The sequence below is a fragment of the Danio rerio genome, chromosome 6, assembly GCF_049306965.1.
Source record: "Danio rerio strain Tuebingen ecotype United States chromosome 6, GRCz12tu, whole genome shotgun sequence".
NCBI lineage: Eukaryota > Metazoa > Chordata > Actinopteri > Cypriniformes > Danionidae > Danio > Danio rerio.
Window position 1 is genome coordinate 20,250,481 of NC_133181.1, and position 17,481 is coordinate 20,267,961.

Genomic DNA, 17,481 nt, shown 5'->3' on the forward strand with positions numbered 1-17,481 from the left:
TTTTTTAATTACAAGTTAAAAATGCATTTCCTATTTTTATTTATTTATTTTTTTTTTCAGTTAAATTGTCAGATTACTTGTATCTTAAGAATTGGCCATGGCTAACAGATTTAACCATGCTGCTCCAACTTTTAACAAACAGAAATGTTGAGGAGGAGGTGTCTGTTAGGCTGTAACAACTCTCCCCAAACTCTTATCCAGATTTTTCTAAATGAAAAGCCTACTTTACTACATCCAATCAGCTTGCTGAAGAAAAAGACAAGCCACACCCACTGCATTCTCATTTAATATTGGGGTTCTCTAGGAACTGCCTAACAAATCAAAACCAATAACGGTTGCAGTGTCCGGTTCATGGAGACTTCAATGACTTTTGTCAAGATGAACTAAGAACTCTGTGACATCGTATCTGTATTGCTATGATCAGATGCTTTCTTTGCTGTTCTGTTTGTTTTGTTATTAAAAGTAAAATGCACAGCAGAGATTTACACGTTTCGAAATGTTAAATGTCCCTCTCAGCAGGATGTATAGTGGATGTTTGTTAACAGTATGTTCTATGTACTTCTAAACAAAGAACTTGGCCTTCCCTCCACTGTAAACCACTGACTGCACAAGTGTTTATATTGCAATGCAGTCTGGACACATGCAGTTTTTTTTTTCACTCAGAATGTAGTTAAAAGCAGACAAAAGTGCCCCTTAATACCTGTATTTAACATTGTCCATTGTGATTGGACCACTCAAAAGATCATAGAACTGTACTATATACAGCTGAAGTCAGAATTATTAGCCCATTTTGATTTTTTGTTCTTGTTTAAATTTTTCCTAAATGATGTTTATCAGAGCAAGGAAATTTTCACAGTTTGTCTGATAATATTTTTTCTCCTGGAGAAAGTCTTATTTGTTTAATTTTAACTAGAATAAAAGCAGTTTTTATTAAAAAAAATAAAAAATAAAAATTTAGGATCAAAATTATTAGCCCCTTTAAGCTATATATATTTTTTTTTTTTCTTTTTTGATTGTCTACAGAACAAACCATCTTTACAATAACTTGCCTAATTACCTTAACCTGCCTAGTTAACCTAAAAAATCTAGTTAAGCCTTTAAATGTCACTTTAAGCTGTATAGATGTGTTTTGAAAATTATCTAGTAAAATATTATTTGTTGTCATCATGACAAAGAGAAAATAAATCAGTTATTAGAAATAAGTTATTAAAACTATTATGTTTAGAAATGTGCTGAAAAACATCTCTCCATTAAACAGACAATGGGGAAAAAAACAAAAAGGGGGGTAATAATTCTGACTTCAACTGTTTGTTTCAACACCAGTGTCTAATGCAAATAACACTTTTCTCATACAGTAACATTCAGCAAATGCTTAAAATATTTTTTAAAAATGTTCACAAACATTTTATTTAAAAAGCAAAATGTGATGCATTTCATGTCATGAAAAGGGGAAGAGTTTTCAAATGAGGTTTAAAAAAAAATACAACAAAAATACGTCTGTGGATGCTCGAAAAGTGCCAAAAGTTTGTGGGTCAAGAGGTAAGTCCCAATCAAAAGCGTATCCCGTAAAGCCAACCCTCGACTGTTACAATGACACATTAAAGAAAAATCATGCAGCAAATTTGGTGAACCATATTTCTCCGAGAACAGAATGACACTTCACCCAAGTACACATGATCATGTAGTTAAGGTGCTGGTAAATTTCAGATCACATAATCCTTTTCTTCTTTTTTCTTCTAACAAATAAACATTCATATAAACCAGTGAGCTAAGGCTGACCACTTGAACCCGTCCTCATCTCTAGATCTTTTACATTAGGGTGAAACAAAAACAGATTTCATATCTTATATTGTTGGACCACGAATAAATCCATCAAGCAGACAAATATGATGCAAAACAGGGGCGTTGGTTTTTGTTATGAAATGCGGATTGACATCCCACCACTGTGGTCATCATGGCACATGAGTTGGAGACCTCTCGGTTTCTTAAAGGTGTCATAGAAGGGGGAACAGCACTATGCCTAATCTGTTTTTTTAAAAGGCTGTCCTGTGAGCAGCGTTTGTCATTAAAAAAAAAAAAAAAAAAAAACTGGAGATCACAGCAGCAGCACATTTGCTTTGTCTTTTTTTACTGATCAAACCATTTGGCCACAGCATTTCTTTCCTCTCTTCCTTTCTAGAACGGTGGTTGGAATGCAAGGACTGGTCGAAAGAGAAAATGAATGAAGGGAGAGAAACGAAGTACACATTTAACGGAGCATAAACAAAAACAGTTCTGCAGATGAATTCTTTTCTGCAATTTCTTGTGCTTACAGAGAAGCTCTTTTAACAATCATTGGTTTGTTTAAAAAAATAATAATAATCAAGTCGCGTGTTTTACCTAAAGAGGCGATCGTGATCGGGAAACAAAAACTATTCAAATGGACCAACTGAAGCACCGTAAGATCTGCTCGTCAAGTATTACACGTCAAGTGAGTAGTGATTTTATGACTATAACCTGCCGGACCCTAACAATAGCTAGACACTGGAATGATTCAGAGTGAGGAAATAACTCGTTGTTTACCAAGAACCGCTTTGAGGTGCATTCAAAAACACCTTGCTCTGAGCCAAGCGTGCCATTGATGAACACGCCACACGACAAAACCGAAGATCAAAGAATGTCGTCAAGCGTGCGAAGCATCTTTTAAAATAAAGAGTGTCGTTTCATACGGTCATAAAATCATCCATTAAACATGATCACTCATGTAAGATCAGCATGATCTCTTTTACTCTTAGACAAGTCTTAAAGGATGAGAACTATTTTAGAGAAAGCGGTTTCACCCTCGGTGTTTCCCTCTTAAACACTTGCACCTCGGTGTGAACGCGTCACTGTAGCATTTGGGTGAATTTTCAAAATACATTTAAATCTGGTTATATACTCCAAACTAGTTACTTTAACGTTCCATTGATTTGATTGTTATGAAGTCCACACTAAGTTACATGTAACTGCAGAAATTCAGTTTTCGGAAAAAGATCAAAAGAACTGGGAAAAGTAAAGACGAAAAAACAAAACAAAACAAAAAAAAATAGACCATCCATACAGAACTCAATACATCAGATTCCCTCAAACAACACAGTTTCTCCACAGGTAAATATGAGGAGGATGTCACACACTTCTCTTTCCGACACACACACACACACACACGCACACACACTGTGGGTCCTAAAAGCTGCCCGACTGTGTCCATACCCCTGAACCCTGTAGATTTCGCTGTGGATAGTGCTGTGCTCCAGGCGATGTGAGATGTCTGGAGTTAGCCTGATTAGCTCTGTCTGTTCTCTGGCTCTGCGTTCTGGACGTCTGAGCCAGTCTGGAGCCATGAGCACCTTGAGTTTGTGGAACTGAAGCGCTGTCCAGTTTAAGGTGTCCCCTGGCGGGCATACAGATGGCAGCTGAGAGGGTGCTGTCCAAGAGTTTAGCTTTAAGGCTTGAGGTGTCCATCGCACCTGCACTGCTGCTGTGAGCTGCATGTGGCGCACACACTGTTGAGTCCACCGACGAGATGGAGACTGTAGAGGAGGATGGGCTCCCTAGGGCAAGCGGGCTGTGTGTGGGCAGCTTTGAAGGGAAGTAAGCTGGTCCACCGGAGCTGGAGCGGGGAGGAGAGGGGCTTACAGAGGGACAGAAGGGAGAAGAGGAGCTCTGCTGGTCGTAAGCGGGGCTTTCCAAGTGCTGATGGGATTCTGGCTTGAGAGGCAGCATCTGCTGGATGTCCAATTAAAAGACAGATAAAAAAAAAAAAAAACATTCTCAAATGTCATTTATTCATGTGAAGCAAAAGATTAACATTGTGTTGTGCGATTCTTCAGAAACCATTGTAATATTTGACGATTTATCAGTCTAAAAATATTCATTATTAATACCAACTTTGCTGAACTTCTGATACTATCCCATTAAAAAATTGAGTGTTTAATAATTTATATTAAAATAAATAATAATACAATAGATTTTATTTCAGGAAGGATACATTAAACAGATTAAAAGAAAAGACATTTGAAAGAAGTCTAAAATCTGCGGTGGGGGAGTTGCTTTCAACAACCATAATTAGAGCCTGACCATCACTAATGATTAAGCTCCAATATCAAACAATGGACTGGAGCAAAGGCTTCAGAAATTTCAACTTGACCCCATTGGAATATGTAACATATTAAACTTTTAATAACATTACAATTACCCAAATTATTCACAATAATATAAATGAATAAAAATGCATATAAATAAATGCAGCACTGCCGAGCATGAGACCTCTCAGATGTTTTTTATCCCTTATATATTTTTAATTATTTTTTTAAAAATCATACATTTTTACCACAATGCAAAATGTAATTGTGTAATAATAGTTTATATACAAAAAATGCATATAAATAAATGCAGCATTAGTGAACATGAGACGTCACTATTTTTTCCCATATATATATATACATACATACATACACACACACACACACACACACTTTTTAGTAATTTGCAAAAAATATTATACATTTACCACAATGCAAAAATATTGTCATATATATTTTGAGTAAGAAACATTATGTAACATTAAAATACTCTACTTAAGGATTACAGTCTCACAACAAAATAGCTCCTAATGGAATTTTGTAAATGTTTAAATTAGCCACTATCCTTTTCAGCAAGAAGTGTTTTTTAGCAAATAAAATTTGACAAAATGTACAATTCAGAATATCAATGTAATTTTATTTATAGTTAAATACATCAGTTATGCTAAATTATGCAATGATTTGGTTTCCCACATCTTGCATAACTTTAAAATAAAAATTTCCAGGTCCAACACAAAATTCAAGCACTTAATGAAAAGAAAACCGTTGATCCATTTAGGCAGAAGTAACAATTTGCAAGCTTTAGGTGTTTTATCAGGTTTATATTCGCTAAATGTGAATTGTCACATTTAAAGCTCATAAGCTTATAAATATCCTTAAAGGCTGGGACACACCAAGCTAAATACCTAGCCAAACAACTAGCACAGACAAAACCCAACTGGTTTTTATCCTCATGTCTGGTTCCATATGGACCAAAAAGATGTGAGTGAACACACCAAACGGACGGCTGCCAACTGATTCAAGAGCGCGCATTCTGCGCCTGCATGCATGGGGGACATGTCTCTCTGGATCATCGGGAAAGAAGTAGTGTTTTATCTTGTTCAGAAGGGAAAACTGAAACTTCTGACGCACATGTACAAAGTGTAAACAAAGCAGCGTTCAGTACCACAGGGGTTAAATTGAAAAAAAAAATCCTGAGTCTGAACTTTTTATTCTGGGGGGTTTGGAGAGAAACCACAGAAGGACTTATGTCAAATATTGATGATTATAACAAAAATAAAGTAACAAGAGCTTAAAGTGCTTTAAAAACTGGTAAACTGAGGCTGAGATAGACTATTTTAAATGATTATGCTTTGCACCATTTCTTTAAAAGTACTATGTCAAATAAACTGTTTTCTTCTAAACAATAACAAGTGCTTAAAGTGCTTAAATAACAAGTGCTTAAAGTGCTAAATAACTGAACTACTACACTGAAGATTAGAAGTGGAATCAAGAACCCATTTTCTGGGTTCTAAGCAAAGTCCTGCAAACTCTTTCTTTTTAAGATATTTGGACCAGAAGATGGATCTGGTACTGTGGAGGAGACGGAGGGTCTGCTTTTTGTCCAATCATGTTTTTTTTATGGATTTAATTAATGTTCCGGTGGTATTTTTTTCACAAAACCTGTCAACATTTTTAATAAAAGTAATTAGATTAAAGATTATATTTATGATTATGACTGATTTCCTCCGTCTCACTCGCTGTTCATGTGTGCGCAAACTGTGTCAAACTGGGACCAGAAATGTCCTTCTTTCATTTTGTTTCTTTGGCAAAATACGTCTGCAGACGCAAGTTTGCACGTGTTACTGTCCCGCGAGTTAACAAATATTAGTTGCACATTTAGGGGCCGATCACAAAGAGCATGCCTTTCCATTCCAAAAGCACGAGGCTCTTTTGTATGTCACTAGGAAACGACTGAATCAGCTGACCCATATTGTGTGCAAGTCGTGTTGCTGTTGATGTTATAATTTTCATTTTTTATATTATTGTGATATTCAAGATCTGTAAAGTAATACAGCTCTGGATAACTTAAAACAGCGACCACTAGTCTCTCGTCCATCATTAAAAGTTCGCCATACTCGCCTTGACAACACAAACCCTGCTAACGTTTAATCGATTATTTTGAGCATCCTTAATTAAACCGCATGTGCAGGCTCTAAAATGTTTTTGTTCCCTCACAGCCGCACGCCGGAGATCCGACACGGTGCCAGAATACTTTAAGCCCTGGTATCATTTTCACAGAAATCATCACTCATCATGGAAGGATTCGCTCCTGCAAATATTTCTGATAATCTAATATTGCATACCATTTGCAAATATTTGAGAAATGTAGCAAAATTACAGTCGGCTTCATTGTGTTCCCATTTGTCTTGATATGTTTAATTGCTATGCCACTTCACTGTCACACGAGCGCTCTGGTTCACTGATGAATAACCAGTCAGAGCGCTCTCTTCAACTAATGGCTGACACTGATTTGACATGCTGACGAGAGGCGATGTTTGGAGCATGCCAAACCAACTAGCCGACCATCAGCTTGGTGTGTCCCGACCCTAAAACTAACATACAGATAATCTAAAAAAAAAAAAAAAAAAAAAAAAACTTTTTTTTGGGAACTTTAACGTAACACTTAAATGCATGCAACTAATGCAAATTAAGCAATCAAGTAAATACAGACCATGAAGTGGTGGTGAAATAACTTCTAGCACAAAATAAATTGAAGCCCTTTTAAGGTCCTGCATCTATGATTGTTTATTTTCAAAAAACTTTCCAGGATTTCAAGAACCCGTTGGACCCCAGTAAAGAGGGAACATTATTTTACCCATATTTTGACATTTGAATTTCAAAAATGTGCTGAAATAAAGGCAGACATCTTTACTGCCAAATAATATACATTCTATGCATCATTCTGATTTATTTAGATGTGGACACTAACATGGACCTTCCAAACTATTCAGACAAAGTAAGAATTTAACATTTTCTCAGCTCTTTTGTTCTGGGTTGTGTGGTGTGAATATTGTACCTGATGTGGGTGAACAGAAGGACTCTTTGTAGGTGAGGCCAGAGACGAGAGACGGTCCATCTCAACAACATCTGACAAAACACAAACAATTATTGAAACCTGGCAACCTCCAGGTCATACAATTCTGTTGTTAGATCAAAAATAAAATGAATAAACAGGCAAAGAAACAAATGTGCAGGGGAGATTCGTACCAGAGCTTTTGTCTTGACTGCTGATTTGATCATTGATCCCAGCATCTGCTCTTTTAAGGGCACGCTCGATGTTGAGATTGCCCCTCAAAACACGCTCCAGAGCACCCTGTCCCTCCCTCAGCCGCTCCACTGATGTAGGAACCATCCTAATACACACACACGCATAGAATCACAGTAATGACATCAATTAATGAGGGACCTGTGCAAGTTTATGTAGCACTTAAATTTAGAATTAAAACAAAACTATTAAATAGTTTTTATTTAAAATATAATCTCTGATAGAAAAATAAAGTGAAAATGAAGTGTATTGTCAACCAATACATGCACTCTCAACATGCTCTCTCTTGTTTAGACAACAACAGAGAACTTCCATTTGTTTCCCTTTAAAACCATAAATTTGTAAACGGGTATAAACATTAATGTTTTAAAAACATACATACTTGCTTTACAACTTTGCATACTTGATACATACATGCTTTTTTGCTTAACACTTATAAACAGGGCATATAATAATGTATAAATCAAGAGATGTCCAAACTAGGGCATGTGGGCCAAATTTGATTTAGCCAACCAATCAGATGGGGACAAATGATGGGGAAGGTTGGGGCGAATCCCTCAAACAGAGATCGTCATTTCTAATTTAACATAAACTTCTGTATGTTTGTTTGTTTGTTTAATTGCTGATCTACAAAAAAGTTAAACTGAAATAAAACGTATTTTATTTTATTTTTAAAGGATAATTTCAATATCTTTTTAAGACTTAAAATATTCTGTATTTCGCTCTATAGTTTCCCTACATGGGTAGAGCATCATATCACCTTTCTGCGTTTATCACAAATTTCGTGACATCACCCGGACGGAGGAGCTTGGCCGGATGCGCCCCGGCCTGAACCAATCGCGTGGATCGAGCATGTCCTTGTAAATATTAGGAGGAAAATAAATATATTTATGCCTTTTTGGAGTCGAACACTTAGGACAACGCTTGAACATTATTTAAGGGCATTAATTTTCTTATAATTGATTGATCAACTGTTAATACTTTTTAAGACACCCTGTTTTAAAGGGTCATGAAACCCTCAAACATATTTTTTAGATGTTGACAGATGTGTGGCACATTGCTAAAAACACTATCATAAAATATACTGTATATTTTATAACAGCGTAAAAATTTGTTATTTTTGTAGATAAAAAAAAGCATTGAACTCCATTGCGTTAGAAATAAGATAGTTTATGGTTTTATTGTGAGAAGTACAGTATAAAATAAATAAATATATAAAAAAATGAAGTATTTTTTCTATACATTTTTAAATATTATTAAATTAATAAGTTACCATGGCAACGTGTAATGTAATACAGTTTGGTATATTTAGCTTCAGCCCACCACCCTCAACCAAGTTTGGTTTTTGACCCCTCATAAGAAATTTTGAGCACCCCTGTTATAAATAAATAATATAGAGAAAGAACAAAAATAAAATAAAATATAATTAAATAAAAACAACAAAACTTTTCTGTATTTACATCAATATGCATTATGACCTCTCTTCTTAATCAAGCAAAATATTTCCGACTTCAACGCATTCTAAAGATCAACTGACAGATCCCCAAACTCAAAAACCTTGAATTTATCTCAAGGTATGGGTTATCTCAAATAAGCCTTAGATCAAAGTTTAAAAGAATAAAATGAAATAAGCATTGTTTTCTCACCAGTGGTTGGACTTTGTGTGGTTTCCAGACCTGACTGCAGGAGGACTGATCTCCTCTATCTGTGGGAAAGTCTGGCGCTCTGGTGAGAATGAGTGGTGCGGAGAGACTGCCGGCTGAAAGTGTGTTCGCAGCTGTCCTGGAGACTCTGTGCGAGGGCAGATGGAGCTGAGGTTTGTGACGAGGGGTGCTGGGTCCCGTGGCCCCTTTTTCCGTTCCCTGTACTCTAGTAGAGAGACCTACACGGAAAGATAAGATGGATTAAAACACCGTACAGATGCTCTATCCTTCAGTAGATTTTCTTTTCTGAGTACACACATGCGTCGCAACATTCACATGTTCACAAAAAGCAACACATGCATGATGTACTGTGACGCCGTCAATACTTTCAACGAGCATGAGAAAAATACAGCATGCATTATTACTCAAGTCTGCAAAAACACCACACTGAATGCCATCACATTAAATGTCTCTTTTCAATCAGAAGCTGTATAATACAAAAATGCATTTCATTTTTCAGTTTTATCTTTGCCAACCCATAGCCAGACCATGTGAAAAGTTAAGACTCTAGACTATAGCAAAAAAATACACCCACATAGACAACAGACAAATTGAACATGAGAAATGTTTTGAAAGCACCAGCTTGTCGGAATGGACACAACTTTCTGCAGCTGTGAACTTGTAGTTAAATCAATTTGCTCGATACAGATGAGGGACTACATCATCTGATGATGCAAATGTTATGGACATGCACACTTCTAGATGGAGGCCATTTGTTTTATATTCACCATGTTCTGCCCTGGCTTGAACTGGCCCCTTACAGCTAATGCCTGGTACCCAGACAAACCAGCCAGCTGACTAGCAGCACTCACCATGACCCTCTGCCTTGAGAAAAGGGTGAAAGAAAGATTTTGCAAGAGTTTGAAGAGCAAAGAGAAAAGAATTCCCTCAAAGGATCAAACATAGCTAAAATTAACCTGAAAAGCTTATAGGTAGGAGAGAAAAAAGTATAGGTAGGAGAGAAAAACAGGAAGCAAATCAATGACAGAGCCAACCGGTTTCATGTCCGACAGTAAACCACCAGTGTGTGGAAAATGCTACTTTCACCAACCTTTCTGGTGACTTCTTTTTTGAACAACTGGCTTGAGTTTAGAAAACGCTGTTAATTTAAATTACACTGAACATTTTCAAAGGTGGAATTATGTGAACAAATGTAAACAAGGTAAAATGCCCCAGTTTTGAGGTAAAATAGAGGCCATTGATTTTCATTTGTTAGCAAAAACTGGAAATGAAAGGTTTTTAGGACTGTTGATGGGGCAGATAATTATAAACACATTATTTACTTTGTAATAATAAATAATACACAAACCCACACTGACAATTAGGATAAAAGGCGTTAATATACAGTGGGGAAAATAAGCATTCAAAACGTCACCATTTTTCTCAAAAAACCTATATGTTGACTTGAAATATTCACCAGATGTTTGTAAATTCCAAATATGCAAAGAAACAAATCTTATTAGTTTAAAAATTAAGTTATGTGTAATAAAATCAAATGACACAAGAAAAAAGTTTTGAACACATGAAGAAAAAGAGCTGTAGAAAGGCAGTGAAAGCCCAGACAGCAGCTGAAATATCAGTAGTTATTTAGCAACACTCTGCCTTTCATCATTGTAAATTAATATTAGCTGCTTCAGTCCAACATCTAAATTACCCGGATCATGAAGATTAATCCAAGCTGGACATTTCAGCAAGACAATGATACAAAACACAGCTTTTGAAACTTTCACATTCAATCCTCTAAATATGACTTCAACCTATAAAAAAGTTTTCACATTTAATCCTAAACATTTTCTTAAAAATCATGTCTGATGATGTTTTTCCAGAAGCATCCAAACAAGATGTTTTCTTGAGTCTTGATTTGTCACTGGTGTGAATTCAAAATGTACAGCAGGTCGCACACCAGAAGCGCCACGCCGCGCAGCGCTACACAGCGCCATACATTTTAGAATTCTAAACATAGGTTTCTATCAGGGTACAAACAAGTCGGCGGCCAGGACGCAGTTCATTTTTCAGCCCCGCGACAGAGCGCCATCTGATTAGTTTCATGTTAAATGTTGAAACTGGTGTGCAATACTTTAAACTGTCATGTGCGCACTGTGTCGCGGCTCTTCTGGTGTGCGACCTGCTTAAGTCTATTTTGTCATTTTGTAGATAATGATAAGTTCATATTTACACACTCATAAAAAAGCAGCTGCTCATGTATTCTGATAAAAAAAAAACAATTTTGCTGTCAGTATAGGTCGTTTTCACAAGACGTCATTGATGACGTTCGAAATTCAGATGGAGGGCAGAAAGTAATTTTTCTACATGGGAATCGCTATCAGAACATCAACATGCTTCTGTTTTGTGTTGTTTATAACCGTTTAAATCAGCCAACAACAAAAAAAAACTTTTTTGAACAGCTTTTATAGACTTCCAATTTTTTTTTTGCTTATGAAGGGGGGAAAGTTCAAGAAACTGGCTGAAAAATGGAAGAAAAGACAGCATGTAATAAATATTTTTTTAAAGCATCCATTTGTTCAACTTTTTTTGTACACGATAATTCAATTATCAGCACCAATAAAGATTAAATACAGGCCTAACTATGTGTATAAACGGTAATGTGTTATTTAAATCAGATAAATAAAAACACCACACTAATACAAAATTCAGGCAAATATAAAAAACGTACCCTGCCATGTAATCACTGCAATAAAATATCAGTCTTGTTTTGAAACAATCTCAAAAAAAAAAAAAAACAATGGAACGTGAGCATCGAGATGCACAGCAGCGGTGAATGTTGGTTGATGTAAGTTTATTCCCCCTTACAAAAATAAATAAATAATGTAATGTAGACTATGCGTCCATGCTTTTGTATGCATTCATCTGTTATTTCATCATGTCAATAAGATATCCACATGGGAAAAAACGTTATAGTAATTTATAACAAACATGTTTATAAAACACAAAGTAATGTGTACAACTCTTTATTAATGAATGCTACAGAATACTGTAGTATATACCAATATATTTTGGGACAGGGGAGAAATTCTCACTCCAAGCTAACACCAAAAGTTGGCAGCCCTGCAAATAATTTTAGTGAAGTAGAAAACTCAGCCCTCTTCATGATATAAAGATCATGCTCAACATATGTGGTTATCTTCTATTTATATCTTCTTTGAAATATGGTAAAAATAGCAAAAATACAGACTTCAATGTCTCCCAATCAGTTTTTACTTCCTGCCCTCCATCTGAATTTTGTTGATCACCATACCACGTGATTGAAAACAACTTATATCAGTGCCTTAAGCTGGGGTCACATAACACCAGCAGTGGGGCAAAGGGGTCTCTCAATAATTTCAATGTAATGCATTAAAAATTAAATAAACATTCTTTTCATTTCTTGAAAAACATATCGAATGAGGCATTACCATCAATTAGTTAGTATGTGCTTAAAAAAATAAGAAACTGTTTTGGCCGTAGAACTTGCCTTCTTCTTCTGTGGTGGATTGCTAGGGTGAGGAGAAGTGCTGCTCTCGGAGTATCCTCCAAACTGCGTGTCCAGATACAGTGAGGGAGAGGCAGAGCCCACCTCCATCAGCAACCCCTGATTGCACACTGTGCTGAAGTCTGAATCAGCAATAGAAAAGCCTCCGTCTGCCTGTGAGAACTGTCTGTCACTTACGGGACCCGTAGGCAGATTGGCGTTGAGGGGCGAGCAGGTGTAAATAAGGTTAAACTCTGTCCTAAAGGCTTGTTCTCTGGTCTGTGTCTCACTGGCATGTGAAACCAATGCAGAGTCACATAGAGTGGACACAACAGCGGAGCTGCGGGGAGTCCCACCACCAGATCCGTTCAGAGAGTCTGGAGCAGGAAGGGAGAAGTCCTCTGACACAGGAGCTGGACTTTCCCGGCTTGTGGAGAAATCAGGGAAGGCAGGGACCCGCGAAGTGAAGTCTGATCGCAAACAGGGCTGAACAGAAAAATTAACTAGTTTCATTATTTCATTATGAAAAGACCTGTCTGTTACTAAAAAATAATGTGATAGTTAACTGTGAAATTTTACAACTAATACTATAATTTCTATCACTATGTTCTAAAATGGACTCTGACATCTATTGCAAAGCAGCTTGTATAGTACAATTAGCAAAAAATGAACACAGTGCACACGTTTGTGCTTAAGGTAAGTGAGCAAGCAATAACTTGGATTTCTCAAATAGAAGTAGTTTCAGCACAAGATTTAACTGGTCATCATGGCTCTCTGCTCTGCCCCCTTGTGACAATGACCATACCTTAGGCTGTTCTATGGAGAACATTGCAATGTTTTTTGAGTTTAAATAAAACACTTATTCAATTATAGTTAATTGTTGTGCTTATAGATTGCACTTAAAAGAATATTTGTGTTATTTCTTTTTATTTAAACTATTTATACATTTTTTGTGCAATTACTTGCCTGTCAATTGAGTCTGTGGGAAAACATTTAGCAGTTTTCATGTTTATTATAGGAGAATATAATTTATTAAAATACAAATTTCATTTCAGTATTCATTTATAATTACAAGTTGATTTCAAAAATAACTATTTGTCAATATACATTTTAATTGTGGATTTCTTTAAAGTAGTTCTTTAAAGGGTATATACAGGAATCAGAGATTAAAATTTAATACCTTTTAAGACCTTTTTTAAGACTCTTTGCATACATTTTGAGACCTCATCAGCCCTTTAAAACAGTAAAATTGCCGACATTTTAACCTGCAGTATATTTACTTAATATTGATTGCAAGAAACAAATCCTAAACTAAAAATGTAATTACATACTCAATAAAAAAGTTAACCCAGCAGGTGGCGCTTTTACAACAGCAGGAATAACAGTGTTTCCTTGGTTACTGCAGTAAACAAAAAAGCAAGATGTAAAATTTAGCAAGATTTGTTTGATTTCATAAACTACACAGCTTCCCACAATACAAAGATTAAATTTAGGCAAACATTAGCATGCTGATACAAAATGTATTGCCTTGTTAGGCCTGTCACAATAACCAATGTCGACTTATCGCACAACACATCGATATGACCTTAATCATTTTTGGTGATGCAATATATATACCCATACATAAAGAACAATTCTAGCAACATTTTTGCTGATTGCTCAACCTCTCGATCTCTATAGGAGGTGTCCAAAAAAAAAAAAAAAAACACTATAGTATTTACTATAAATTACTAAAGTATATTTTCATTTTTTTTTTTTTTTGAAAATAAAACTGGCAGCAGATATCACAGCCTTTGTTACATTTTATGTTGCACTTTTTTGTAAACATTTATTATTATTTATTTGTTAGGATAATGGTTTCACATTCTGATTCCAATGCCTAATTATTAAATTGTTAAAATGACTATAATTAAATAAAATATAATACAAATAAAATATTATGTGTTTTTTGGAGGAGTTTACTTGCATTATGATGCTATTATAGTGTAATTCTGGCATTATATAATGAGTGGAATAAAATGGTCTTAAAATGACAAGAATACCATTTATCGCAATATATTTGGGTGCAATTTATCGTTCAACAAAAATAGATGGGGATAATGGGATACGTGTATCATCACACTCCTAATAAACAACCTTTATAACAAACGTCAAGCAAGAACTGATTTCTTTTTATTCTTACATTTTCATAGTTGTGATTAATTGGAGTGTAAATAAATACTTTTATGTACAGTAGTGTATTTAATATTCTAATAATCTAAATATCTTTTATTTAACAGTTTTTACCAGTAATAATTAAAAATGACAAACATAGATGCATTTTATCAATGAAACTGTGATAAGCCACTTACATTTCATCACAACCTTTGCACACAAAAATAGAAAAGCTAGCTCTCTGAATAGGTTATATACTTAAAAATGTCAATCTATATGTGAGCACTGACACTTACATCGGGAGTCAGAGATTCTGATATGTGCACAGGAGAGGCCTCGGGAGATGAGATATTCTGTGGAAAAGAACCAAGTCACATAAACACAACAACTGACTTAAGCAAACATCATTATGCTGATTCAATGAGAGGTTATTGTGTGTGTGTGTGTGTGTGTTCACCTCAAACTGTAGAGGCGTATTGCAGCGGCTGGCAGGCCTTGATGTGAGAGGGGAATAGGAAAGCACGGTAGAATTCCGCTTCTCTACTTCCCCACCTAAATAAAGCGAGCAGGGGTTGAGGAGTGAAGGAAGAGGCGTAATGGGATATTCCGAGGGCAGAGGTGGGGTGATCGGGGACAATGGTCGCAACAAGAGTTCAGAGGGTGGAGCTGCCGTTTCTGATGAACACTTCAGTTTCCTTTTCTTAAATGGTCCTATCAGCTCTAAATGAGAGGCAACATAAAAAAAATGCTAGTTAAAACCCAATTGATTATACCAAAGCTTGTGATTGATAATCTGCAGGAGGAACCATTACCAGGTTTGAGAGGCACAGAGCTGCTGGTGCTGCTGGTGTTACTCTTGTGGGAAGAATTGGACTCAGTTCCGTCCTCCAGTAGGCCAGATAACATGCTCTCATCCAGGGCTTGTTTCATCCACCGCTGCTCAGACAGACAGACAAATTACCTTTCAGCACTAATTAAAAACTACAATTATATCTACAATTGAAACCAGAAGTTTACATACACTGTATAAAAAGGCACATAACTATTTTAAAAAAAGTCAGATGTTAATGCGACTTTTTCTCTTTTAGGTAAGTTAGAATTATCAAATTTGTTTCTGTTATGCTTAAAAGCAGAATATTGAGAGAGATATTTTTGAGAAATTGTTATAACTTTTCTTAAAAGTCAAGTTTACATACAATAAGATTATTATGCCTCTGAAAAAGCTCAGATGATGGTGTCAAGGTATTGGAAGTTTCTGATTGGCTAATTGACAACATTTTGTGTTAATTGGAGGCTGTGTCCTGTGGTCTGATGGAACTAAGATTGAACTGTTTGGCCATAATGACCAGTGTTACATTTGGAGAACAAAAGGGAAAGCTTACAAGCCTAGGAACACCATACACACTGTGAAGTATGGTGGCGGCAGCATCATGTTGTAGTGCTGTTTTGCTGCAGGAGAGACTGGTCCCCCTCACAGCAGAGATGGCATCATGAAGAAAGAACATTATGTAGAAATACTGAAGCAACATCTCAAGACATCAGCCAGGAAATTAAAACTTGGCCACAGATGGGTCTTCCAAACAGACCATGACCCTAAGCATACTGCCAAATTAGTTCAAATGTGCTTTAAGGAAAACAGAGTAGATGTTTTGGAGTGGCCATCCCAAAGCCCTGAACTTAATCCAATAGAAAATTTGTGGGCAGAATTGAAAAAGCTTGTGCGAGTAAGACAGCCAACAAATCTGACTCAGTTACACCAATTCTGTCATGAGGAATGGGCCAAAATTCTTTCAAACTATTGTGAGAAGCTTGTAGAAGGATATCCAAAACATTTGACTAAAGTTATACAATTTTAAAATTAAAGCTAAAAAAATACTAAGGAAATGTATGTAAACACTTTTGACTTTCAAAAAAAACTCTCTCATTATTCTGGCATTTAGCAAAGGTAAATAATTTAGGTAATCCTAACAGACCTAAAATAGTAAACGTTTAGTATGATTAACCATCAGACATTTTTTTTTAAATGGTTATGTTCCTAGTATGTATGTAAACTTTTGGTTTCAACTGTATGTAAGAGAATTCACTTGTTCAGGAACTCATTCTGACCTTCTTGCATGAACCATATGAAGGGTCAATCATACAAGGTCGCCGGCGTCTTTCAGGGTTAAAGGGTGAACCAAAACGAACATAGTGTTTGGGGGTAGTACAGATGAGGGGTGAGTGAGATAATCCTGGCAGCATGTTGAGTGTAGTGGCCAGAACTGTAGGGTCCGTGGTGATGCGTAGAGGACGTTCCACAGACTCCTCCACTCGCTCTGGAACCTTATCATTCAACCACTCTGTCACCAGGTACTAGAGAGAGAGAGGGAACAATGCTTTAAAAAAATGACTTCGCTCTAAAACAAAACTAATCACAGTATGAATGTAGAACTTTACAGACTGATACATACATGCCATTTGTATTATTACTATTTATTATTATTACATTACTACATCCCTACTCATCAGACACATGTCAAAGATCACACATCTTAATACATTTACAAATAAAAACTAATTCTGTACATCCACTTTCTCTTTCAGCAGTATATGTTTTCCTTTTGTGTGCAAGTACACTAATGTTAATAATACAAATATTTTTTTAGATGATAAAAAATTAATAAATAATAAAATGTAATATAATAAAATAAAATAGGAAGGGGGGGGGGCGGACAATACGTAAAAATAAATAAATAAATGAATAGGTAT

General features: G+C 35.9%; 1 protein-coding gene across 8 annotated transcripts in view; it reads right to left on the reverse strand.

Annotated features, from left to right (window-relative positions):
- Window positions 1–1,380: 1,380 nt before the first annotated feature.
- The window catches only part of setd5 (SET domain containing 5), a 60,845-nt gene continuing 44,744 nt past the window's right edge, over window positions 1,381–17,481 (reverse strand). For 2 of the 8 annotated variants that reach the window (XM_073954027.1, XM_021477086.3), the window contains exons 16-25: window positions 16,840–17,085; window positions 15,546–15,669; window positions 15,191–15,453; window positions 15,030–15,086; window positions 12,583–13,065; window positions 9,839–9,931; window positions 9,054–9,289; window positions 7,350–7,495; window positions 7,159–7,229; window positions 1,381–3,741 (exon numbers count right to left, since the gene is read on the reverse strand). In XM_073954027.1, the coding sequence (XP_073810128.1) occupies window positions 3,202–3,741; window positions 7,159–7,229; window positions 7,350–7,495; window positions 9,054–9,289; window positions 9,839–9,931; window positions 12,583–13,065; window positions 15,030–15,086; window positions 15,191–15,453; window positions 15,546–15,669; window positions 16,840–17,085 (2,259 nt within the window). In that variant the 3' untranslated portion in view covers window positions 1,381–3,201. Of the gene's footprint in view, window positions 3,745–7,158; window positions 7,230–7,349; window positions 7,496–9,053; window positions 9,290–9,838; window positions 9,932–12,582; window positions 13,066–15,029; window positions 15,087–15,190; window positions 15,454–15,545; window positions 15,670–16,839; window positions 17,086–17,481 lie in introns of all 8 variants that reach the window. The other 6 variants (XM_021477087.3, XM_021477085.3, XM_073954029.1 and 3 more) reach the window with 3 other exon arrangements.